The sequence below is a fragment of the Cyprinus carpio genome, chromosome B5 (genome assembly GCF_018340385.1).
Source record: "Cyprinus carpio isolate SPL01 chromosome B5, ASM1834038v1, whole genome shotgun sequence".
In the NCBI taxonomy this organism is placed as follows: domain Eukaryota; kingdom Metazoa; phylum Chordata; class Actinopteri; order Cypriniformes; family Cyprinidae; genus Cyprinus; species Cyprinus carpio.
In genome coordinates this window covers 34,874,409-34,902,377 of record NC_056601.1, presented here as the reverse complement: position 1 = coordinate 34,902,377, position 27,969 = coordinate 34,874,409, and the positions used below count along the sequence as shown (strand labels likewise).

Genomic DNA, 27,969 nt, shown 5'->3' with positions numbered 1-27,969 from the left:
TATGGAGGTCAGGTCAAGCTTTGTCAGCATTTAAACTCGAACTTATAATACAACAACACAGTAGCACTTATTCACAAATTAATAATAGGTTTATATAGGCCAAACATAAGAAGCTTCTTTCAAAAACAAAAGAAACAAAAATCTTGCTAATCCCAAACTAGTGTAATGGCTTTTGTAAGTGTAATCACAATATAGCACGGTGATTCGGCTATGTTCTGGTGTCTGAAATTAACTTACAAATAGAGGTGATTTAAAATATGGACTATCACCAATCTCATGCTAGGTCTAAAAATGGAAGTGGTTACAGTAATGCGGCAACAGTGTTAATATCCGACCACTGTATTTTCCATTAATATAGAATATGTCATATTATAGGCTGCAGTGCATGAATGAGGGAGGTTATTGAGGAATGGCAACCCCCCAAAAAAAGCATCCCTTCTTAAAAAAAAGCCTATCCTTTACATTAATATGCTCGTCTATTAGGTAAAACTCTTAAAGCAAATGAAATATTAAAACTATAGGATAATTTACAAAACTATAAATATCTCATATCTCTAAATCTGAGCACATGGATCAATCAAGGGTTTGTCGGCTAAAAAATGCCCTAAAAAAGGTGTTTGCAAAGCACATTTACACATGGCTTTGCGTGACTGTCAGTAAAACCAAGAGAATGAAAGAAGTGCTTAGATGACACAAGCGTTTCTCTGAACATTCCTCTGACTGAGTACATTAGAAAACATCACGGAGAACAGTAGTCTACTTTATTCAGTAACAGATCGTTGTCAAAGTTATAGCGAATTGTTGGAAATGAATGCAGTCACCGAGGTTTCACACACATGCGCATGATAAATAAATGCATGCGTGTCAGGTTTTAGTCCCCAAAGTGTTGAGCTATTTGCTTCTTAAGGAACTGTGAGGACTGACAGTCTCCATTCACAAAATACAAGCTTTGGAGAGCTGAAAAGTGTGGGGCTCAAAAATAACGGTCATTTTGAACGCACTGAATTTTTATTAATTTTTTAAAAAATAAAAAAATAAAAATTATAATCACAATCAAATCAAAACCATAAAAATAGAAACTTGACTATAAACCATAAAGAGTCAGTGCTGCAGTCATAGGCCTGCTTCAGTAGATTTTTTTATTCTCCTGGTTTATCCTCCCTAGATAAAGCCAAATATTTTCAACATGGGCTAATAAGGTTTATTTCTGAAAGTGAAAGTGAGACTGAAATGAAGAGAGAACAACAGACACACACACACAAACACACACACACACACACACACACACACACACACACACACACACACAAAAATCATAATAGCATTTGTCTAGATAGGATGCTGAAAATTATAATTCAGCCCAAACTAACGAGGCGATCAGAGCTGATGATGATGATGATGATGATGATGGAGTGACAACACGATAATTTTATATTGTGCATGATTATTTATGATTAAACAATTCTGCTAACGTTATTAGAATGATTTCTAAATGATCATGTGATAGACTGGATGTTACATGTGACACTGAAGGCTGGAGTAATGATGCTGAAAATTCAGCTTTGCATCACAGGAATAAATTATTTTTTTAAAAGTATATTCAAATAGAAAACTATTATTTTTAAGTTGTAATAATATTTCACAATATTTACTATGTTTTTTTCTGTATTTTTGATCAAATAAATGCAGGCTTGATGAGCAGAAGAGACTTCTTTCAAAAACATTAAAAATAGTAATGTTTCCAAACTTTTGACCTGTACTGTATATATACTTCTTTTTTTCTAAATCAGAAGAAACAACTACCAGTTAAGCTGTACTTAGGGTTTTTAAGACTATTATAAAAACAAACAAATGAACATTATCAGTCATTATATTTCATAATCTACCCTCTCTGATGTTGACAGCTGATTTTAATCTCAGTAAATTACTTGCACTTATGCTCATCATTTGCTGTCCCCGGTTCTTCCACTCTTTTTTTATTTGGTCATTTTTAAAATGTATTTTTATTTTTTGTATTTGTACAAACTGCCTTCTCTTTGCTTTACCCACACATTTTCTCTGCTATGTCTTGATGTTGTCTGTATGTTTCTCCTGCATGTTTATATGTAAATCATAACAACATTTTTGGTTGGAAGAAGTCTGTCATAAAATGGCATCTTAAAAAGCGGTTAGTTTCTGTAGCGGTGACTTACGGAGTTCCTCATTGTTATCTCTCAAACAAGCCTGACAGAAGACTTGACGCTAATCTCAGTAAATGGCATATAGTGTTTAGTGACATCCTTGCTGTGGTCATTTGTGTACTGCCCGCAACAATCCCGCTGTTGAACAGCTGTATTTACCTGAATCCGGAGCGTTTGGTAGATGTAGCTAGTAAGCAGAAGGTGTCAGGATGAGATGCAGCGCAGAGATTGAGGAGCGGCTGCTGACAAACAGATCATGTCACGGCCAACACTACAGCGTCTGCTGGTGTGGCATGAGGCTGCCTGGGAATTATACAGCATGCAGACGTGTAGAGATACAGAAGCACAGGAGCAACGCCTCACAATCCGGGACAGTCCCCATACAAGACAGGATCAGTGTCAAGAAAAATTTGACTCACAATTATTGTGTTTTTGGTCCCCGTCTCCACAGCCTGCAGCTGTGCTCCAATGAGCCATTTTATTGTGTTTATGCAAATGTTTTGCGGGCCAATTTTCAAAACTGACACTTTAACTTTTAAAAGTATCATTTTAGTTTGCTAATCTCCCATTAGCTTAGAGAAGCCCATTGGTTCAAGTGCAGGAATTCAGTTTCAGATCTTCTTACTTCCTGAGAACTTTGGCTTAAGAACCTTTTCACACTGCCTTAATGATTTTAAATGAATGAATTGTAAATATTTGTTTTTATTTATTTTAAATAAATGCCGTATTCTAAACAAACAGCATGCACAAGAACAAATCACTTATTACATCAAGGAAACATTTCACATGCATCATAGCACAGCAGAAATAAATAAAAGAGACGGCACATTAGTTGTATAAATTATACCATATAATGATTTCACATTTTTATTTACATTAGACATTATAATAGAATTATATTAAAATGCACATGGGCGATTAAGCACCATTAAGCATTCTTTTTTATATAAAAAATGTTATTGGAAGAGCATCTTGCACCTGTTAGATGCGTTACTGTTTTTAGATTGATGTATATTTTCACCTCTTCTCAAGTACTTTAATGTACTGATTATTAGATTGATAGGATAATTTATAGGTTAATCTGAAATGCTTTTAAAATACACTGGGCTTTTAAAAAACACTGGGCATCGTGGCAGGATCAAAACAAATGGGAAACTGTTTAAGTGGAACTTTTGCAGAAAATATCACTTTTCAGTTGTCTGATAGGATGAATTATTTTGAATGAGATTTTTGAGGAAATTTTAAGGCAACGTCCAAACTTGAGTCCAGTTTACATTATTAAAGAGATAAAAATCCCTGGTTCACTCATTCTTGCCTTTCTCTGGACCTCAGTTCTGAGAGTTTTATTTTGTTACTGGAAATTAACATCTAGTTCCATATATAACAGATATTAACATCCATAGCCCAGCAGGTGGAGGTATTTACACTCCGAGTCTGAATCAACAACAAGAAGCTCAGAGAAGAAGCCAGCGCGTGTTAGTGAATGAACAGAGCTGATGGCGGGGCTCGAGCTGCTGTCGGATCAGGGATACCGTCTAGATGGACGGAGAGCGTGCGAGCTGCGCAAGGTCCAGGCGCGCACGAGCGTGTTCGCGCAGGCGGACGGATCCGCGTATCTGGAGCAGGGCAACACTAAAGCGCTGGCCGTGGTGTACGGACCGCACGAGGTCAGGCCTTGTATCGTGTGTCGGATACACCAATAATAATAATACTACAAGCAATGCATGCAGTGTGTTTTATATAACAGGGACTGAACGGCATTGTTCTGAACACAACTGTAAACTTTGTGTCAATGTTGTGCTCAAAATGAGCAATAATTCTTCATAGTAATTTCTCATTTTCAAAAGCGCAAACGTAAAATAACGTTTAAAAAGTTTGTATAATATTAGCAGGTTTAAATACTGTTTTATTTATCACATGTTCTTATATTTCGTTAGCCTCAATGTGTTTTTGTAAACTCATAATCTTGTTATAATACTGTTCGAATCTGGGATTTTCAATGGTTGCAATTTACTATTTTTTATTATTTTATTAGTGTGCTGTCAAACGATTAATCGCATCCAAGATAAAAGTTTTTATTTACACAATATATGTATGTTTACTGTATATTTATTACTTATATATAAATACAAACACATGCATGCATGTGTATATATTTATAAAAATATGTTATGTTTACATGTTAAATATATTTATGTATAATATAAAATATAAGAATGTAAATACATGAAAGTATTTTTAAAATATATACTGTATGTATGTGTATTTATATATACATAATAAATATACACAGCACACACACATATATTATGTAATTTTGGATGATATTAATCTTTTGATAGCACTAGTTTTTTGACATTATAATATTAAATTAGTGATGAGTACAAATAATCCACAACAATTAAATGAAAAACAAAATCTGTTGTCCCTGCTTTTTAATTCATAAAAAATAAGTGAGATTTCACTTATGATATTTTGAGCACAAAACTAGTAGTAAATGTCCTCAGAAATCTGGTCACCTTGCATATTGAGAGATCAGGAGCGCTGCTTATTAGTTATGATGGGAGAACTTTCTGAAGATCTGAGGATTTTATCAACATGCAAACTACTGCAACACGATTCACAACTCCTCGAAGCAGTGTTTCGAACACACCGTCTCAGTTATGAGGTTTTACCAAACAGATAGGATTTAAGTCTTTCTCGTTTTCAGTGTTATCCCTGACAGTGTGTCAAAGCTGCAGTTTGTGTCATTTATCCATACTGTCGTCTCATTTGCTCTCTCTGGCTCCCTGTAGACGCGAGGCTCTCGCAGTAAATCTCTGCACGATCGCGCGGTCATTAACTGTCAGTTCAGCATGGCCACGTTCAGCACGGCGGAGAGGAAGAGACGTCCACACGGGGACCGCAAGTCCAGCGAGATGAGCCTCCACCTCAAACAGACCTTTGAAGCTGCGGTGCTCACCGAGCTCTACCCACGATCACAAATCGACATCTACGTTAAGGTAAGAGCACTCAGCTTAAACTAGATGTAATCTAGACGTGTGTGTGTGTGCTAACCTGCCCAGTAATACTGGATATTAATATTTCTTTCTGCTTTCACTGACATGGATTTATTATTGTGAACATCTGTCCTGTAACTACCAAAAATTCATTCGTTTCAGAATTTTAACCCTTAAAATGTCAGTTTGTTTAGATAATGCCACTGTTGTTTCCTTTTATGAACAACACAATAAATATATATATTTTTTTTTTTATCCATATGCACAATGCCAAGCATTTTGGGGGAGTTATTTAGTCTTGGATATGTCAGTGATTAGCAGCAACATTAATTTAGATGCATTATCATTTCTTGTGCATTTCTCCTCAATGTCCTGAGTCTAACGAATTTTGTACCTATTGTAAAATAGATTCTTAAAGGAAATGAGGGTGAAAATACACATTTATCAATTTATTGCTGTTTGCATTAATACAGCCAAAATTATATATATATATATATATATATATATACATATTTAGGGCTGTCAAATGATTAATCACGATTAATCACATCCAAAATAAAAGTTTTGTTTACATAATATATGTATGTGTACAGGGTATATTTATTATGTATATATAAATACACACACATAAATTATATATTTAGAAAATATTTACATGTATATACATTAATATATTTATATTTCTTATATTTCATATATATATATAAATATATTTAATATATAAACATCATAACATATTCTTCTTAAATATATACATGCATGTGTGTGTATTTATATATACATAATAAATATACACAGTATACACACATATATTATGTAAACAAAACTTTTATTTTGGATGTGATTAATCGTGATTAATCATTTGACAGCCCTAATATATATATATATAAAAGAAAAGTTGAAAAATATACGTAAGGAGACACGAGGCTTAATAAAGATAAGGTTTTCCTTCAAGAACTGGCCCACTGTGGTTTCCACCATTTATCCAGAGACTTTATTGATTTATAATACCTTAATTCACCTCCCAATACATTTACATTTAGTCATTTAGCAGACGCTTTTATCCAAAAGCGACATACAAATGAGGACAATAAAAGCAATCAGAATCAACAAAAGAGCAATGATATGCAAGTCTCTGTTAGCTTAACACAATACACATAGCAAGGTTTTTTTTTTTGTTTTATAATATAATAAATAAAAAGAAAACAGTCTGTCTGAAGCGTCTCGGCGTATTTGTACAACGCGCAGCCTTTCAATCTATACTTCATTTGATAATTATTTCCATCCAGTGTTTGCGCTATTTCTCTCCAGAAGTCATGAGCGACAACACTGTCTTTATACTCGGTTAAACTAGAGTTGTGGATATCTCATCACTTTGTGCCAAATTTCATGAGAGAAGTGTCAAACAAATCAAAAATCACATTTCGCAATGCAAAATCGCAAAGAATTGAGGACTCTCGCCAACTACCACATGTAATATTGTGAAAAGATTCAGGGAATCCGGAGAAATCACAGTACATGTAGGGCAAGGCAGAGCTTGACCTTTGAACCCTCAGATGGCATAATGCATAAGAAACCGTCATGCTGCAATGTTAAATATAGCCACATGGGCTCAGGAGTACTTCGGAAAACCACTGTCTATTAACACAGTCTGCTGCTGCATCAAGAAATGCAACTTGAATATGTTACTCCAGGAGAAAGAGTCACTTACAATACAAAGATCAGATCGTGTCACATTTTATTGGCTATAATATCCACCATCGCTGTCTCTGGTCCTGTGCTGTAGATTCTGCAGGCAGACGGTGGGAACTACAGCGCTTGTGTGAATGCTGCGACTCTGGCTCTGGTGGACGCTGGTATTCCCATGCGGGACTATGTGTGCGCCTGCACTGCTGGCTTTGTGGAGGACACGCCGCTGGCCGATCTGTGCCACGCTGAGGAGAGCGGAGGAGGAACGTCGCTGGCGCTGGCCCTGCTGCCCCGCAGCGGAAACATCGCCCTGCTGCAGATGGACGCCCGGCTCCACCAGGACCACCTGGACGCTTTAATAGAGGCAGCCATGACGGCGTGTAAAGGTGTCAGTAAAGTCCTGGACGGCGTTGTGCGTCAGCATCTAGAAGAGGTTTCAGTTCTGACCAGAGATTGAGGAGGAGAGAGGCTTTGACCGTGTTATCATTTGTAGAATGAAGCCTACATTTGGCTGACGTGATAGATTTGAACAACAACAAAAAAATATGGATGAAACCTCATGTATCATTTCTACAAAAAACTGTTTTGTAATAATAAAGATTTGAAAGAGTTTCCATGAAAAGGTCTTGGTATGTTTCTAAGCAGTTGACAATCATTTTTCCTTCTGTGTACCTCTGTACACAATCCTTTTTGTTTCCCCACTAATAGATTATAAACATTTGTTCCACGTCTATTTTGTACTGCCAGTAATTTATGCGCAAAAAAAACATTGTGAATAAACACATCCTAATCAGGGTTTATCAAACCAGGGAGTTCATGAAAAGTTATTAATTAAATGAATTGTAAATAAATAATACAATTAAATATTTAATAAATAATACAATTTTAAAAAGGTTGAAATGCTAAAGTCCCTTTAAGGCAAGTCATTTCGCTCGGCAGCCTTTTTTGAAACGCCTCTCCCATTTCTTTGAATGGAGAAACATCAAATTCTCCAAAACAAAACACCTAACCAAACTAACAAATAAATTACTTAAAATAAATCACCAGTGAAATCTGACAACAACTGCCTCATAAATGTTGTTCCTTATGGTCCGATAGCATAAAAAAATACTTATTTGTCAGGCTTGACCAGCCAGTGCGCATGCGCTCGTCTCAGAACGCTGACTTTACAGATTAACGATTGGCTCTTTCATTCAGAAGGCGGGGCTTCCTTCGGTAGAGCAGCCATATGGAGTGTTGCATTTTTCACCATTCAGAACTATAGGAGTGACACATGGGTATTTTGGAAATGGGCAGCTGGTTTGTTTACAGCAGTTACCATGGAAACAGCTCTATTTCTGATGCTCCATAAGCGCCACCTGCTGCCAGAGAGTGGATTTACACTTATTCAGCCTGTCTGCTGTATTTGTTCAGACCAATGAGAAAACAGGACCAACATTTTGTTGTGAATCTGTTAGATGGAAAACAAACTAATGTGCATTCTAAAAATCTGAACACTTCAATACTAAAGTAGCCCATGTAGAATTGTTAATGGAGCGTTAGTATACATTAGCAGATAACATGATATGTTGTAAGTCACCCAACCAGTATTTATTATTTGTTTAAAGTCTGTTGGTTTTTAATATAATTTCACTGTGTGTATGAGTACTTATTGAACATTTCCAGCACATTTGAACAATACCGTGATATTATTATTTTCTATATATATTCTTGGTCACAATAATCATATGAAAATGTCATGCCATTTTATCTCTAATGTAAAATCATTCTGATTAAAAAAAAAAAAAAATTAAATGGATAAAAAAAAAAAATGTTTTTGAAGTAAACATGTAAATGTGCCATTACGTTTTTGAAAGGAGCTTGGCTGACAAAATTTCTGAAAAGTCCTATGCTAAGTGATTATTGAAATACAGTTTATCACAGGTGGCTGCAGATTCAATTATGTGAATGTTTACTCAAATTTCTAAGCAAAAATTGATGCAACCATACAGTTTGTGTGTTCAGTCTAGATCTGTTTAGTGCAGCAATGAAAAGCTAATATAAAGCATGTCATTAACCATGTTAAAGGGAGAGTTCATCCAAAAAATTAAACTGTTATTTGTTGTAATTTTTGTTATTTTTCCACACAAAAAAGTATTCTCATAGCTTCGTAAAATTACGGTTGAACCCCTGATGTTAATTGGACTATTTTATGAATAGTTCTTGCTACGTTTCTGTGTCTGGGAACATTTAAGTTGCGTTGCTGTCTATGCAGGGTCTGTGAGCTCTCGGATTTCATCAAAAATATCTTAATTTGTGTTCTGAATATGAATAGAAGTCTTACGGGTTTGGAATGACATGAGGGTGAGTAATTAATCACATCATTTTCATTTTTGGGTGAACTAACCCTTTAAGAATGGCCCAGTGCCCATTTAGATTGTTGTGATGAAAAATTGTTTACTCTTTATTTTAAAGTGTCCTTGTTACAGTGTAATTATACATTTAAGTACCGAGTAATATTAATTAACTACATGTTCTTACTACTGTATATGGTTAGGGTTTGGCTTACATAATTTTTTTGTTATTATAATAACAAAATGCAAGTACATGTAACGTTTAATAAGGACACCTTAAAATAAAGTATTACAGAAAAAGTTCATGCATGTAACAATAAGTTGCTAATCTGTAAGTATCCTATTTAACCACACTTGGATAAAAGTCCTTGAATATTTGCAGATGTATTATTTAAATATTTCTGCATAATTCCTGAAATCTTAATAAACCAATTCAGAAAATTGCAAGCAATGATAAAATAATGCAACAAGTGTTTAAATGTACCCCAACACTACCACAAGAGTCACTAAATGAGTAATAAGCTACAATGAATAGGACTATTCTGAAATTATTATTATTACAAATGATAAAAAGAATTCTATAATACAAAAACATTCTAAAAAATTATTGTAAAGATAAAAAACACAAACATATTATTAAAAAACAAAAAAACAAAACAAAACATGTCAATGAATCACAGCCCAGCAGAGGGAGCCCATTGTCCTCTGGCCAGCTTCTTTAAGTGCTTTTTATTTATATTGTGTCATATCTGACCTTTTGCATCACATTTGCATAAACGCTTAAGCAGCTATGCTTAATTCAAATAAAAATTATTCATAAAGTACAATTATAATTTAAAGAAAGCACCGTAACACGTATGCTGAATTATTTTAACATAAATTAATCAGTTTTATTTTATGTCAGTTCTCAAAGTATAATTAATGAATTGAACATCCTGAAAGAGAACAGTGTGTGTAAATGATAAAGACACTGTTACCCAAAGAATGAAACTTTAGTAAGTTTTGGTCTGCTACTTTGATAGTATTACTATAATAATAACAATATATGCATAATTATAAGCAACTAACCCATATAGTAAATACATGTTACTACTCAGTACTTAATTGAATAATTACACTGTAACAAAGACATCTTTAAAAAAAAAATGCAACCTAATTGCCATATTCCAAGTATGTACATAAATAAAGAATCCTGAAATATGGAATAAAAGGAACAGATTATCAGAAGAACATTTAGAAGTATCGGAAAAATCATCAAATGAGTCTTCATATGTTTCATGATGTGCAAAAACACACCAATGGTATGTAGATGTTATACGCTGACCTATAAACAGTTCTGGGTGAGTCCTCTTTTCAGCTCGGTGAAATGTTGTGAAATAAATCATAATAAAACATGCATAACTTGTTATGCTGCTCTCCACGTGTGACATATGAAGAGTTTGGTTCCAAAAACGCCTTTTTAAAAAAGTTTCCGCCAAAATCAGTATTGTATCTGTATTGAAAAATTTTCATTTTACGCAAAATGCGATACCCGCCGAGTAGTTCTGTCATCTTTTTTTCCAAACTGCGACAAAACACCAGTCTCCTTTTTCTGCAGAATGTGATATATCCGCTAAACCAATCACAGCGCACCGTTCCACCCACTGTAAGCGGTAACAACCAATCACAGCGCCCCACTCCGCGCACTGTAAGCAGTAACAACCAATAACAGCGCACCACTCCACACACTGTAAACAGAAACAACCAATCACAGCGCACCACTTCACGCACTGTAAACGGTAATGGCGGCGCTTTGAATACACCCAGCATCCTAGTTTTCCTCATCTACTTTGTACTTTGATCAACAAACAAAGGCTCCACGATAAATCGCATGTGCATCATTCCACCATTCCAGTTTCTAAATATTGTAGAAACTTAATTTTCTGTAAAGTTGCTTTGCAATGATTTGTATCGTAAAAAGCGCTATACAAATAAACTTGAATTGAATTGAATTGATTGTCAAGCATCTCGTCAGTAAAGCCGGTTCTGTGATTAATAGTAAACTACCGGTAAATCTCCATCACGTGCTTTCAGATGGAGTGACATTTAATACACAGAGCCGTACATCACTGACAAGCTACACTATATCGCATTCATTAGATTAATCGCATTCGATTATGAATGCGATATTGTGTAGCCTGTCAGTGTTAGTGTTTTAATTAATGCCATTTATGTTTTTGTTAATACAGCACTAGTCAGCTAAATGAAGGTAACATGGCAAACATGAATGCACTTTAGGAAGTTGAATGTAAGGGAAATGTCCTGTAAGGGAATTCCTGTGGTCTAATGTGATGTTGTTCATGTTCTTGTTCATGATGAAATTTTATTTTATTGTTGTAATTAATTTATAGCATTAACAAGATGACACGCTGAATTCATTTTGGGAGCTATGAGTGATGAATGTATTTTTAGTCCAGTGCCTGCATATAAGATTAGTATTGACCAAGTTCAGAGCAGGTCATATTTGGATCAACTTACTATGTTGAGTAATTTCAACAGTTTCAATATGAAAAATAACTTTCATATTGATTCAATGGATTTATTGATTTTTGGGGGGGAAAAAAAAGAAAAAAAAAACTATCATAGATTTATTGCATTTTATTATATACATAATAAATCTTTGAAAATCAAAATCTGGATTTGAATTTTTAATGTTAGCCTATTATAACCTAAAGATGCTTTGTGAAAGTTTGAAACAGAAAACAGTGGTTTTCATCTTGCCACTTTCTTGGTAAAGAAAACACACTTTTACTCAAATGAATCAAAATGGATTTATAGCGTTTTGTAACCAAACTCTTCACGAATACTCGATCCTCCATAAAGCGCTGTACGGCGATGAATCGCGTGCGTTGTGACGTCAGTGCATCTGCTTGCATTAAACGAGGAAGTCAGAGATCCGGTAGTTCCCCTTTACTCTAAGAGAACTATTAGATAGTTCGGTTAAAAACCAGTTCGAGCTTCGCCATCGCATGTTCAGAAAGTCTAGCCTTTTCATGCGTTTCCCGTATTTAATGTTGAGCTCGTGATCATATTTTCTTACCGGAACTAGTTGAAAACTCAAAAAAGGTGAAAGCAGACAACAGGATGGATGTTACTCACCTGACGGAGGACGAAATGGCCGATATAAAGAAGGAAGTAGGTGTCTTGTGTATGAATGTGGTTTAAAACAGATCAGAGATGCCGTGTGTGTGTGTGTGTGTGTGTGTGTGTGTGTGTGTGTGTGTGTTAGTGGGGTTGCCAGATGATGCTTTGTATCGAGGTGGAAGCGAAAGCGGTGGCAGTTCTCTGTTGATCCGCTGACCATAAACCCGATCGAGCCGCTAAATATGTCAAAGAGTGCAAAAGACTCATGAGAAGCATTACATCACATGAAGTACACACTTCAACTTTCCAGCATACTTAAGCTATTAAATAGGCCTACGCGATAAATCATATATCCTATAGATTAGATAGATTATAGACATATTAATCTTATAAATTATTGTCCAGCGTTTCTGTGTTAAATGTTTAACTCTGTGCATCTGCTTTCAAAAACAATAGCCTTCCTGCTTTTAATTCTAAGAGCATTTCTCCTGCTTCTGTTATAAATGAAGGAAAGAAAAGAAAAGTTGTAAATTGCTCTAAAAATGTTTTTTGTGAGAAATCACAGAATAGTGTGCGAGCAAGCATCTGTCTGGATTGTATTGTATCCATGCTTTAAAGAGATACTTCACCCAAAAATTAACATTCAGGCAACACTAAAACAATGCAATGAACACGGATAGTTCATCCCAAAATTAAAAATGTTGTTCCAAACCTAGTTTCTGTCTTCTGTTAAATCGAAAAGGAAATGTTTAAAGAATGTGGGTAACCGTTCATTCGCTGGTAGCCATTGACTTCCATGGTGTTTTTTTTGTTTTGTTTTGTTTTGTTGCCAAACTATGGAAGTCAGTGGATGAGTAAATGATGACAAAAGTATCATTTCTGAGTGAACCATCCCTTTAAGATGTATTCTATTCATGGCCTGATTAGAAAACCTACAGCTAGGCCATTTGATATGAGTATTAAAGTCTTTTAAATTATATGTTAAGTAATATGTATCACGGAAAATAAACTAAACTACTTTTTTATTTTTTATCCTGTTTTGGAAACAGGCTTCCTTAAAAAAAAAAAAAAAAAAAAAAAAAAAACACTGCTCACCTCTAAATATTTGGTCTTCGTGTTTCTTTTTCCTCGTAGGCCATAGACAGGTTACGGCCGTACCTGGTGGATAAGATCATCGCAGAGCGCCACTTTGATTACTTGCGCTCGAAGAAAATCCTGACCAGAGATGACACAGAAGAGATCAGCTGCAGAACCACGAGAGGGAGACGCACCAGCAAGCTGCTGGATATCCTGGCAGAAAACCCTCGGGGTCTAGACATGCTCATCGAGTCCATCAAATGGGGCCGAACGCTCAACTTCATCATCGCGAAGATCACTGATGAGGTGCAGCGCGTGAAAAATGAGCGACTGGAAGCTTTAAAAGGTAAAAAATAACCTATGTTAATTAAAGGGGTTATATTTTGAAATCCAATTTTACTTGATTTTTATTTATATATATATTTATTGCTACATCTCCTTTAAGACTTGAGAGTGAGCAACATTATTATTAACATTATTGTTAAAAATCAACCATGCAAGAAATGCAAAATGTCTAAATTGAGGAAAAGCCCAAAGGGTTTTGGACCCCATTTACACCCGTATTTTACACTGGATCAACCAAAATGTATTTGTGACCCTGGAGCACAAAACCAGTCATAAGGGGTTAATTTTTAGAAATTGAGATTTATACATCACCTGAAAGCTGAATAAATAAGCTCTCCATTGATGTGTGGTTTGTTAGGAGGACAATATTTAGCTGAGATACAACTATTTGAAAATCTGAGGGTGCAAAAAAATAAATAAAAAATTATTAAGAAAAGTTATCCAATTGAAGTCCTTGAATGATCTAAAATTCAGTTTTGATATTTATGGTAATTTACAACATTCTCATGGAACATGATCCTTAATTAATATCCTAATGTTTTTTGGCATAAAAGAAAAATGGATAATTTTGACCCATACAATGTACTTTTGGCTATTACTACAAATATACCCCAGAGACTTAAGACTGCTTTTGTGCTCCAGGCTCACATATTAATATCAGATGTAAACATGGACAAACATTTCTTCGTTATTAATAGATTACAGCATTGAGAGCTTGAGCTCTTACCAAATGAAACTGATGTTTATTGCTTACAAGATCATCCATTCATGTCCCGTTCTGAAAATAAGACATATACTGTCTGTCTTTCTTTGAAGAGAGGAATACATTTAAAAATGAGTTTTATAAGCTTGAAGTGAATAAAAGATGCTGCTGAACAGTGACTCAGAGTGAAGCAGAAGTGGTTCAGATTTTGTGTATGTCATGAGTAGCCTACGTAACTAGTTCACAATATAAACATCTAGAAAGGAACTGATTTTAGAGGGCAGCTGGCTGTGATTTGCTTGTGCATGTTGCAAATGTGATTTTTTTTTAATTGTTCAGATTTAGTTCAGTGTGCTGGTTTTATTTTTCAATATCTTATTTTTTGAAACCGATGGTTTGTTATATCATAGCTGTAACATTTGTTTGAAATGTATCATTTTGCTGTATTTATTTAATCTTAGAATGTATAGTAATATCTAGCAGTTGGGTTTAAGGTATTGAATTTATAATAGTAGACAGTGTTAAAAAACAGTTAATACAATACCACATGAAGCACATTTTTAGGTAAAAATTAAGTAGTGTATTAGACAACAGAAAAGCTTTGTGTATTAAGCTGCGAGCAGAACTGGATACATTCACTCATTTCTCATTTCACATTGCAAAGGGTTTCTTAAAAGTCCAGTGGCAGAAACAGATCATAAAAATAATGTCATTATATTTATGTATATATATATACAGTACAGACCAAAAGTTTGGAAACATTACTATTTTTAATGTTTTTGAAAGAAGTCTCTTCTGCTCATCAAGCCTGCATTTATTTGATCAAAAATACAGAAAAAAACAGTAATATTGTGAAATATCATTACAACTTAAAATAATAGTTTTCTATTTGAATATACTTAAAAAAAAAATTTTATTTCTGTGATGCAAAGCTGAATTTTCAGCATCATTACTCCAGCCTTCAGTGTCTCATGTAACATCCAGTCTATCACATGATCATTTAGAAATCATTCTAATATTCTGATTTATTATGAGTGTTGGAAACAGTTCTGCTGTCTAATATATTTGATGAATAAAAGGTTAAAAAGAACTGCATTTATTCAAAAACAAAAAAAAAATTCTAATAATATATATTCTGATAATATATTTTTCTTTACTATCACTTTTTATCAATTTAACACACCCTTGCTGAATAAAAGTATTGATTTTATTTAAAAAAAAGAAAGAAAAAAAAATTACTGACCCCAAATTTACTTACCAGTAGTGTATATTGTTATTACAAAATATTTATATTTTAAAAAACATAGCTTCTTTTTTTTTTTTTTTTTTTTACTTTTTATTCATCAAAATATCCTAAAAAAGTATCACATATTCTGAAAAAATATTAAGCAGCAGAACTGTTTCCAACTTTGATAATAAATCATCATATTAGAATGATTTCTAAAGGATCATGTGATAATGATCCTAAAAATTCAGCTTTGCATCACAGAAATAAATTATAATTTAAAGTATAATAAATTTAAAAACAATTATTTTAAATTGTAAAAATATATCACAATATTACATTTTTTTTCTGTATTTTTGATCAAATAAATGCAGGCTTGATGAGCAGAAGAAACTTCTTTCAAAAACATTAAAAATAGTAATGTTTCCAAAATTTGGTCTGTACTGTATATATATATATATATATATATATATATATATATATATACACACACACATTTTTATATACAGAATATACATATATTTTAAAATATATGCATTGATATATTTTTATATTATTATTTATTGTAATAAATTACAATAAATAATAATATAACAGTATATTTCCCTTGACTCCCTTAGCTTTCTGGAGACTGTGGTTAATAAAAAGTTGTCTAATGGCTTTAAATCGCAAGTAACATTCATTAGTTTGATGAGAGTCATTTTGTAATTAGTTTCTTGTTTTCTTCTGATCAATGTTTTCTTAATATTTTCATGTACTGCAGCAGGGTCCTCTGCAAATTCAGGTTATTCGAGCACAAAAGGAGCAAGCAATGACTTCTCCAAAATGGACCCGGATTATGACAAGTACTCCACTATATGCTATCATCCCGAAGGGGAAGGAAGTTCATCGTCTTCTGTGGCTACGGGATCCTTTAACCTGCGTTACGGCTCGGGTCGAGGGAACGAGGCTCTGTCGGTCTGCGGAGGTGCTGGGAGCGTGACCGTGTCCTCCACCGCCTCATCAAGCCTGCCTAAACCTGGAGACCCCGGAGCTCCGCCGCTGCCCGAGGAGCCCGACATGGACGTCCAGGATATAGATGCTGCTGTTTGTGGAAGTACGGGGAGTAGCGGGGATGCTATTTTCCAGCCGCTGCGCTCACGTTCTTTGTTTCCGATGTCTCACGTGTCGTAGCGCAACCTTTCGACGTAATCTCTCATTCCATCAATGTGTGAGATGCAGAACATTCTCCAAAACAACTGTCTCTCACCAGCACGGTCACACTGCAGATCTTTTCTGCTTGTTAAATTTGCTTAATTAAAATGAGTTTATGCTGAACATTTTGTTTCTACTTACTTTAAATGTATCCAGTCATGTAGAACTGAATTTTGCTTCATTTAGTTACTTAAAGCCTTTATTTATAATGCGTTAAAAAGGGATTCATAATGTACGTTTTAATGCATAATGTAATTTCATAAATAATTGTAACCAAGTTAAAATGCATTATAATTAGTGCTGTCAATCGATTTATTTCAATTAATTGCATCCAAAATTAAAAAAAAACAAATTCATAATATATGTGTGTATTCTGTGTATATTTATGTATACATATATATATATATAAATGCACATGCATACAGTATATATTTTGAAAGTATTTACATGTCTATGTTTATATTTATATAATTTATATTATAAATAAATATATATAATATATAAACAACATATTTTTTCTGAAATATATACATGCATGTGTGTGTTTATATATGCATTATAAATATACACAGTACACACATATATAATGTAAACAAAAACGTTTTTGGATGCAATTAATCATTTGACTGCACTAAGTATAATATCTGAAGGCTTGTTTGTCATGTGTTATACTTTCTGAAGGTGTAACAATGAAGGGAAAAGCATTGTAACTGTGTTTACAATTATGAAATCATACAATGCATTATAATGTGCATTACAATGCATAATTAATGCATTAAAACTAAGGCTTCAAGTAAAGTGCTACTTGTGTTTTTTTTTTTTTTTTTTTTAAGAGTTAACTCAAACTGGGCAGTGGATTTTTAGCTTCCTGCATGTTTTGCATAGGGCTGCATCAGGACAGTAAATGTTGCATATTTGATAGAAGAGTAAAATGTGTTATTCTGAGTAAAGGGAAAACCCTGTTGGTGTTTACTGCTGTAATGCTGACATTTAAAGAGTTTCTATATTGTGTTTTTGTGGTTACCATTGTGCTGAAGACTAAAGCTTGTGGTTCAGTTGTGGGTGGATCCATGATTTAAGTTTTATAGTATGTTGTTCCACTCAGTGAGCAATAATGCTGTGATAACATCAGTGTAGAGATGTTCGCTGCAAACATTTGCTACAGAAAGTGTTTTAAGCATACAGTAAAAGTCAAGAGTTCCTATTACTCACTTTTACAAGCAAACCGTTGTGTAACTTATTGACAAATGTTAGACTTTAGGTAGTGTGCTGTTAAATGGGTGGATTTTACAATCTTCCCAAAACAAACTGAGAGCAAATTGTTACCTCAGTTTCATTCTGGAGTGGATCAGTTTTTACAGTGCATTACTGAGGATCCTAGCCTGTAATAATAATGATGTGCATTGTGTTTATATTTTGTTAAACCGTTATATTGTCATATATAGTTACAGATCATCAGCTTATAGTAAAAGTGTATAACTTAATTGGTCACACTATATTATTAGGTGGCTATAACTACTATGTACTAACATTAAATACATACAACAATATGGATTTACTGTGTAACTGCGTGTTGTTCTGGAAACTTCCCACTTTAACTGATAATGAGTTTGAAGTATGGTTGGGTTTAGGAGTATGGGAAGGTTAGGGTTAAATGCAAGTACTCCACATAATATAAAGTGTTAACACTTCATTTGATCATTTGATTTCATACAAATACAGTATGGGGGTTTCAAATTTGATAATTATAACCAACTGATCTGTGCATGTGTATTCTTTTGACTCTCCGAGGACATTATATTAATACAGTCACATGAGCTTCAAACGAAGTTTTATTTGTACACTTAATGCTAAAATATGTTAAAACACCTTAAAAGTTAACTACACTTAAGGGAGAAAGAACCAGCGTCCAGTTTTTTTATGGACTGTCATCACATTTTATGAAACTGTAAATTATGAGCAGTGTGAAACATGAGGCAAGATAACCCAGGATTAGAATGACCCAGGGTTATATTTCAAGTGTGAAAGCCCTTTTCTCGGCTTGGTTGACTCAAAATATGTTCAGGAGAATTATTGATCTCTCTTTTAAAGATGAGACGTCATGTAGTTACTGCAGCATTTTCTTATTTTTTATACTTTACATCCACACCCACAAATAGTGGCAGACAAATGAAGTGAATGCTGCACAACCTGCTCAGAAATGTTTTATCTGCATATTATCTGATGTACGGCACGGGGCGATTTAAAAAATGTGAATCTATCTGAGCTTTCGGCAGCACTTCAGCTTGGAGATGAGCTCTGGTTTTACCAGTTTGAAAACTGCGAGACGACAGCTTCAGTTCCTCAAAAAAACCCTGTGTGTGTTCAGTGCCGAGTCAGTCCGTCGTCCTGATTTCAGAGTGAGCTGGCACAATGTCTGACGGAGAGCATTTTTTGTCTGGTGGTCCGAATAATCACCCGGCATGCCACAGAACGGCTAAATCACATGTGGACCCTCAGTCTGTGGAAAACTTCAGGAGGAAACTGAAATATTTCTTCATGAGTCCATGCCAGAAGTACAGAGCCAGAGGTCGTAAGCCATGGAAAATGATGCTGCAGATACTCAAGATTGCCATTATAACCTTCCAGGTATGTGATTTACTCCAGAAATACTGCATTTTGTTAGTTAGTTTAATGCTGAAATCCACGTTATCCTGAATCCATTTTTTTAGTAGTCTGTTAGATTTAGTCTTCCACATCAAGAGAATGTTTTACATTACACAGATTACTTTTAATTCAGTAAGCTTTCATTCAAATCCTTTCATTTTCAGAGTGCATTAGAGTTAATATGTATAGTTCCTCATGTGTCTCACCATCCTCAGGTTTCAATTGTTTCGTAAAACTGGAAATATGACTGTGACCATGTGTCCTATTTCTAAACAAGCTCAATTTCACACTTCATTTACTGTCAGTTTGTTAGTCTAGATATGCAGTTCTGATGATATTGTTTATAAAATTGATTATGATCTGCCTGAGTGTTGTATTTGTTCCACAGTTAGTTTCTTTCGGATTGAGCAATGAGATGATGGTCACCTTCAAAGAGGGAAATATCGTCGCCTTCAAACATTTTTTCCTGAAAAATTACCAGGACAGAAATAAAGATTATGCCTTGTACACAAAGCACGAGGTTCATGACCACATCCTGTACATAATCAACAGGGTAAGTGCTTTGAAAAGAAGCATACTTTGGACCAACTTAAAAAAAAAAAAAAAAAAAAAACTATAATTTGTTACAGAAAATGTTTTCCTCAAAATATATTTATGTTTGGTTCAAAACCTACATTTTGATTTAATATCAATTTTAAAAAAAATCCCAAAGACAAAAATGTACATTCATTTATTATAAAGACCTTAAACTTAATTTATTTTCTTTAGATGCAAGCAATATATATTTATTGCAATATACAATATTTATTTATTTATTTCACCATAAACAAAAGCTAAATTACTTATAATATGGAAGTCAAATGTTTACTCAAGACAAACTAAAAACATTTTGTTACTCGATGTTTAATTTAGTTCACTTAAAGATGGGAACATTGTTTATGAAAGACCTCAATGTTCATTGTGATGTCTTTTAAAAATATAATCTTTTAAAAAAAATCTATCATAAATAAATAAACCAACCAACCCACATTAATTTCTGCGGTCAGTAAAACTAGTAACACTTTGGTGTAACACTATTTAAACAAAATTGTTTCTTTTAATTTTTTGCTTTTAGACACACTAAACAGAACTGAAAACCGTGATTTTCCATCATTACCAATATAAAAATGCAATTTAAATAAATGACATTGTTTCAGTTTTTTCATTGAGAACTGGAACATTAAAATAAGCAGAAAAATATAGGATCTAAACTTCCTCTCCTATGAATGCAAATGTGAGGAACATGCTGAAATCATGTTTTTTTTTTTTTTTATTAAGATTTGCACAGTTTATGAAATACTGATCATGAAATGCATGTACATTTCCAAAACAAGCAGTATATATGCGGCTGGGTTTCATTTGAGTAAATATTACGTTTCACAGAGGTGGCGTGATTTAATCTCTTTTATTGTTTGCATCTGATTTATTGTCTGATTGGTTTTTTTAGTATCTACACCTACAAGACCTGACGGTTGATAATCATGCGTTTGAGAGGATTGATGAAGTGTTCACTCCTCTGTCCGTCTGTCAAGAGTTATATCGACATGCTAACATCTTACCAGTCAATGAGACCTTTGATATTGATCCACATGTAGAGACAGGTACATCATCATTTATCATAATAACACAGCTGTACAATCTAATGTAATTACTGTGGTAAGGATGACAGAAGTAAACATCCACTGTCACGTTAAGATGAAAAGACTACTGAGATAGAAGTTAAATGTGCTGTAATATTATATAATTTCTTTGGTCTCTGGATTTACAGCTTATTGTTTGTTGTTTATTCACTTAATTTGCAGAATGTCTTTATTTTTACCCCTTTTCACTCTTCAAGAAAGATGATTTGGAAAATGACATGAACCTCACTTTAGATTTTCAAAGGTGCGTATATTACATTTATATTTGAATCATTCATCCGTTTAATTGAATTCATTGGGTTTGTGCTTTATTTTTGCCTGGACATTTTTGTGGTTCATTTCCAGGTTGTTAGCAGTAAACATCTATCTCAAAGTAAAGGCTATCAACCTTCAAACAGTGCATTACAAGGAGTTACCGGACTGCTATGACTTTGCCATTAATGTAAGTGTAAAATTTCACACATACTGTACGTGTCTTTAAGATAACATGTTGTCTTGTAAGTGTAACTTTGCATGCCAACTAGCAGTCATCTGCTTTATAACACTTTATTTTGCTGGTTCAGCAACACACATTCTACTGCCTAACTTTGCAAGTACATGTCAACTTATTCTACAAACCTTAAACCTAACAGTCTACTAATAGTCTAATGAGAGTTAGCTGACATGTAGCTGCAAATGTACTTATAGTTCGTAGAATGTCTAAAGTGTAGCTGTCTTGAAACTCTTAATTCTCCGTTTGCTTCACATCCAAAGACAGCTGCTTCTGCTTTAGGTTTCAAAAAGCACATTTCCAAAAGTCCATTTACTAGCCATAACCACACAGTTTCCAGGATTGGTTAATAGAGGTTTGTCACATGAAGACTACACCTCCATTTTTGTTTTCATTTCTTTCATGTCAACCATTTAGTTGATTTCATGCCGTTTCGTCAGGAGCTCTCGAGTTCATTATTTCTCAGTGTTAAGCAGAGGATGCCTGACTCAGAGCTGGAATAACTATTGGACAGGTTAAAGTTAATTTGATAAAGTGGTTAATCTGCTGCGTTCGATTACAGATCAAGTTTGACAACCATGCACACAGTGGAAAAATCAAGATAACGCTGAGAAGTGATGTTCAGATAAAAGTCTGCAAGGACTGGAATGTTTCTGGCTCAAGTAAGTTGTGATATAGGACCAAAAATACAACACACACACACACACACACACACACACACACACACACACACACAAAAGAACACAAAATCCCCTCTATACAAAATCAGCAGTCATCATACCCTTACGAAAAATATATATACTCAACATAAATATTCTTAAACTACTTCTAAAAAAAAAACATAAAATTATGCTTTTAGTTTACTTTTTTATATACTTCTCATAAATGGGCTTTATGTACTTCTCAGAAATATACTTAAAATGACATTTAAGTATACTTGACTTATACTTACAAAAAGTCTAAATATATTTGAGCTATACTTGTGCTCCTAGAATCTGTGTTTTCATTGTTATACAGTAGAGGGCGCTCGTACACATCTTCTGCACAGAATTTCCAAAAAAACACAAGTGAAGAAGAAAAAGAAACAACAGATACTAACACATGCAATCTAACACGATCATCTGACATGAAACAGCATCAAAACTGTAAGGTTATGGAATAAAATGTCGACTGATGAAGAGATAATAATTAAAGCAAAGCTTTGGGGTGTTGATCGACTCCATCTACGTTTTGATTATCATTCCTAATTTAATAAATAATAAAACACACCCACATTCAAAAAATTATAAAAAAATAATTTTTATGAAACCCACATTAAAGTGTTTTAAAAAAGAATGCATGAAGCTAGAATAAAATATTTTTGTTTACAAGCAGATACTCTGTTCTTTATTTGGATGTTTTGTATGTTAAGATATTCATATAACAAAATATATACAAATTAAAACCTAAATAGGGACATAGTAGTATACTTAAAGTACGATGTAAAGTTCACTTAAAGAAAACTTGAGTATACTTGCAGTATAAAACTACTAAACTAGTAGTTTACTGAGACTATACTTCAAAGTGTACAAAGTATTTAATTAGTAAACTATCAATATACCTATAAGTTCACTTTTAGTATAATTGCAGTACAAACTACAAACATAGAGGTAAACTAGTTGTGTACTCAAAGTATGATACTGTTATACTTAAAGTATACTTAAAAGTATATTTTTATATACTAGAAAGTGGGCCAATTTAGTCCCAAGGAGTATAGAAACAGTACACTTACAAGTATACTACTAGAACACTGATATTTATATACAGTACTTGCTACATAAAGTATACTTAAAAATATACTTGAACTTTACTTAAGTATACTTAAGTAAAGTTCAAGTATACTTTTTGGTAAGGGTAGTCATGACATTAACTAAATTAGAGCATATTTGTAAACTTCAGACAGGCTTAAAAATGTATGAATTATTATATACTAAATATCAAACAAGTGACCAATCTGCAAACAAACTTGAAAAAGGACTTGTATTATCCTTAAGTGTCCACATTCTTTCTATGGCCTCTGTAGCTTCATTCCATACTGATTTTCAATACGCCCCCCACTCAACATGGTCATGTGATCAGTTTTCCACTGCTGACTCTAAACAAATACAAATGAGGATGATGAATATATTTAGTCACTGATTTACTTATGTTGTCCATGTAGCAACTAACTAATAGTATGTGAGAAAACGTCTGAAAGTCTGTTTTGCTGTGTTTGATCCAGCAGACCTTCACTATCAGCTCATCGTTCTGTTCGACTGCGTGGTGATCTGCTCCTGTTTGCTCTCGCTCATCCTCTGCACACGCTCAGTCTACAAAGGCGTGCTCTTGCAGTTTGTAAGTCTGATATGACTGTCCCATTAAAGGGATAGCTCACCCAAAAATGAAAATTTGCTGTTAATTTTCTCAACCTCTGGTTATTTTTAGAGGTGATTTTTTTCTTTAGTAAAACAGTAAAGAATATTTTTAGCTGAAACCGTGTGCACTGGTGATTCATGAACTGCTAGTCAATGACTACCGACACTTTAAGAGTCAAAAAAGCACATGCAGAAAACACAGAATGAATCCCTGTGGCTTTTGACAATATATTGAGGTCTTATGAAGTGAAACGATTGGTCTGCGCAAGAAACTGAACACTAAATTAACAGCAAATTTTCATTTTTTGGTGAACTATACCTTTGAGGCTCTACAATTACAAGGCCAAAAAAACACTGCTCCATTCTATTCTATTCTGATTTATTAATTTATTTATTGTATATTGCTGCTGCCACACAGATCTAAAATAAACATGCAGTTTATTTCCCAGCTGTTTACCTTCACAGACATAACCAACTGTTTTTGTAACTCGTCTGATTTTAACGTAAACTTGTGTGTGAATGAAAACTTAGTTTAGTTCTCACATGCTGTGACAGCCGCCTTCTGTACGTGTGTGCTCAGAAAACCGTATATATCAGAAGTTTAAACTAATATGGTTTAAAACGCATGATTTTAGCACAATAAACTTGATAATCAGAACCAAAACAGATGTTTTTAACAGCAGCTCTATTCTGGAAAAGGCGGCGGGGAGCAGATGCTCATTTGCATTTAAAGAGACAGCGCATTTCTGCTCCCACTCAAAATAGGCATTTTTAAAATGATATAATGAAAGATCTGTGGAGTATTTTGAGCTGAAACTTTACAGATACATTCTGGGAACACCTGAGACTTATATTACATATTGTAAAAAGGGGCATAATATGTCTCCTTTAAAAAACAATAAATACCTATGTCATATGCATGTGCTTTATCGTCAGGAGTACATCACATTCGCATCCATTTACCATAATAAAAGAGTTTGCTGGTCTGAGAGAATGGAGTTCATCAACGGCTGGTACATTCTCATCATCATCAGTGACACGCTGACTATCGCAGGATCAATTCTCAAAATATGCATACAGAGCAAGGTGAGCAAGAGATGCGCAACAGAGGCTTTAAAAGGAAATAAGTCACGGTCTGTGTCTGTTCATCATATGAGCTGACAGGCGCAATAGTGTAGATGTATAGACTAATGCTCAGCAATTGTCTTGTTTTCAGGAACTAACAAATTATGATGTGTGCAGTATTTTACTGGGCACAGCAACAATGCTTGTGTGGACTGGAGTAATGCGTTACTTCAGTTTCTTTCAGAAATATTATGTAAGTCGCTCATTTATTCATTTTGTGTGTGTGTGTGTGTTTTAAATATTAAGCAACATTAAAAAATAAATAAATAAAGTGGCATTGGCAAAACAAAGCATGCTAGACCTTTCAGTGGATTTAGTAATCTATGACAGTGACGAGTCTGTATTTCTTGTGTCTCCATCAGATCCTCATCCTCACCCTGCAGGCTGCACTTCCTAACGTCATCCGATTCTCCTTCTGCGCTGTTATGATCTTTCTAAGCTACTGCTTCTGTGGATGGATCGTTTTGGGGCCACACCATGAAAACGTGAGCAGTATTAAAAAAAATATATTCATAGCTATAATATACCAAAGCCAGCATGAACTGTGAAAAGTTTTACCTTTATTGCTTTAGACATTGTGTAAAATCTTTCACATGCTTATACTCCTTACGTTATTATATATTATTATATATAATCACAGTATATGTATAGTGTTGTCATTATTCTATACAGTGGACATCTTTTTTTATTTTTTTATTTTTTTGTTCTTTGATTATTAGTATGGCTTTATACTATGAGGAATTAATTTAATGTGCTATAGGACCATTTTTGCAAAGGCAAAAGGGTGATGAAATTAGGATGTTTTTAAGAGCTGAATTAAAAAATTAATGGCTCTGTACAATCACAGAGGCTTCCACAAACTATATTACATTATTACATGCTACATTTTTGTTTTTCACAAATAAAATCAATTCTAAACCCTGTGAGATAAGCCATTATTTAAACAGATGTGTTCATTCAATCAATCATTTTGAGTGCAATGCAAATGTGCAAATAAAGGCCTTAACCTGCTGTTTACTAATGTACAGTGAGAAACCTTGAAACCTGAAAATAGTGAAAATGAAAGAAAATAAATATTGTATAGATAAAGTGTAAAAATATTAAATGGCTATGCATGCATTGTTACAAATAAATGTTTAAAAGTACGTGAAATATTCAGTGTAGTTTATAAAAGCTACATGCATAAAAAAAATTCTAGATGGAGTATGAGTATTTAATATCAGCTACCCATTTAAGTGGCTTTAAACCTAATAAATTAAGCATTTAAATAAATAGCATCCCTGCCTTATGAAGAAAATGATGATAATGCTTATTTCTCCACAGTTTCGGTCATTTAATACGGTGGCTAACTGCCTTTTTTCCATGATTAATGGAGATGAAATCTACTCAACCTTCACCAAAATCCGAGACAAGAATGATCTGGTGTGGATGTTCAGCAGGATGTATATCTACACCTTCGTCCCGCTCTTTACATTCATGATTCTGAGCCTCTTCATTGCCCTTTTCACAGACACCTATGAAACCATCAAGGTGAGTCGATTCAGTTCTGCTGCAACAACAGCAGCTGTGGTGCAAGAAATAGCAAAGCAGATGTTTCGATTTCCTGTGCAAGCTTGCCATCACAATGCTTTGATAACTAAGTGCATGCTTTTGGTTTCGTGGTGAGCTCACACACTGATACGTGATGACTAGGAATGATCGATTATGTGCTGAAGTTTAATACTTTGTGTTAGTAGTGAGTAATAGTGATGGGCAGCAGAACGCAGCTGTCAATCCCAAACACTGACTATGTGAAGTAACTGTGAGGCTGACAGTCTTAGCAAGCACGTGACTCTGCTCTCTCTTTACCTCCAGCGCTATCAGAAGCATGGAGCGCCCTTATCAGAGCTGCAGGCTTTCATAGCTGAATGCAAAGACCCACCGAACTCGGGGAAGTACATGGTGGATGAGGAATCCTCCACCTTTTGGTGCCTTTGTGCTCCTTGTGTGAATTGCACCTGAAACAGATGAGAAAACCGCATTGCTCAGCATCTCATGCATTGCTGCAAACCAGTGGCTCTCGATTGGTGGGCCGGGACCAGAAATAGGTTGCAGGGCTTTTCATACAGGATCATGGACAGCACAAAAACATTATTAATACCAATAATAAAACATGCATATTTTGAAACGGAGGAGAAAAATGTTGCCACATGCTGCCTGCACACATTACATGTAGCTAATGATCTGAAAAGGAAAGAATGATTCTGGGAGGAGCCAAATACAGCTCATAAAGCCTGATGGAGCATCCAACTTACTTATGCATTATTATTGTATAATTTATTATATATGTTTCCCTAGGCAAGATCATAGCACAATTAAAAAAGTGTAAAAATAGTGGTTTGACTTTTTATTGAGAATTAGGAGGCCTGTGACTGAATGCATTTTCTTCTGTCGAAAACTCAGAAAGCAATTCAGTTTTGTTAATAAACTGACAAAACAAAAATGATCAAGTTTCTCTGTCAGCTCAGACTTTGGTCTCACGTTCCTGATTAACTATCAAGCGCGTGCGTGCATGACAATATGACGTCAGCAGCAGATAACCAGTCACATGCTGTAAAACTTGGTCAAACATATGTTATAGGCCATGGTGAAACAGTATTAAGGACACAACATTAAATATTTAGGAGCAAAGCGATTCATAAATAGTTATAAAAATGTGCATACAATTTTTATGGAGAGAGAGATTATTTTGTGTTTATTTATTTATTTAGTTAAGTATTTTTTTGTGC

General features: G+C 34.2%; 3 protein-coding genes across 4 annotated transcripts; all 3 read left to right on the top strand.

The window, feature by feature from the left end:
* Positions 1-3,623: 3,623 nt before the first annotated feature.
* LOC122137322 (exosome complex component RRP41-like) lies at positions 3,624-7,490 on the top strand. Its single transcript, XM_042723297.1, has 3 exons — positions 3,624-3,847; positions 4,976-5,182; positions 6,966-7,490. The coding sequence occupies exons 1-3, from the start codon at positions 3,677-3,679 to the stop codon at positions 7,323-7,325; spliced, it is 738 nt and encodes a 245-aa protein (XP_042579231.1). The 5' UTR covers positions 3,624-3,676; the 3' UTR covers positions 7,326-7,490.
* A 4,584-nt stretch (positions 7,491-12,074) lies between these two features.
* LOC109079863 (B-cell lymphoma/leukemia 10-like) lies at positions 12,075-17,214 on the top strand. Its single transcript, XM_042723295.1, has 3 exons — positions 12,075-12,375; positions 13,459-13,747; positions 16,438-17,214. Exons 1-3 carry the CDS (start codon positions 12,325-12,327, stop codon positions 16,845-16,847), a joined length of 750 nt encoding a protein of 249 aa, XP_042579229.1. The 5' UTR covers positions 12,075-12,324; the 3' UTR covers positions 16,848-17,214.
* A 1,485-nt stretch (positions 17,215-18,699) lies between these two features.
* On the top strand, positions 18,700-27,677 carry LOC109079901 (mucolipin-3-like). Of its 2 annotated transcripts, none has more exons than XM_042723294.1 (12): positions 18,700-19,496; positions 19,903-20,067; positions 21,001-21,154; positions 21,356-21,437; positions 21,539-21,635; positions 22,246-22,345; positions 23,947-24,056; positions 25,013-25,162; positions 25,293-25,394; positions 25,564-25,686; positions 26,525-26,731; positions 27,056-27,677. In XM_042723294.1, exons 1-12 carry the CDS (start codon positions 19,281-19,283, stop codon positions 27,200-27,202), a joined length of 1,653 nt encoding a protein of 550 aa, XP_042579228.1. In that variant the 5' UTR covers positions 18,700-19,280; the 3' UTR covers positions 27,203-27,677. The 2 variants fall into 2 exon arrangements, with proteins under 2 accessions (XP_042579228.1, XP_042579227.1); XM_042723293.1 differs by having other exon boundaries at positions 18,701-19,496; positions 23,944-24,056.
* The last annotated feature ends 292 nt before the right edge of the window (positions 27,678-27,969 follow it).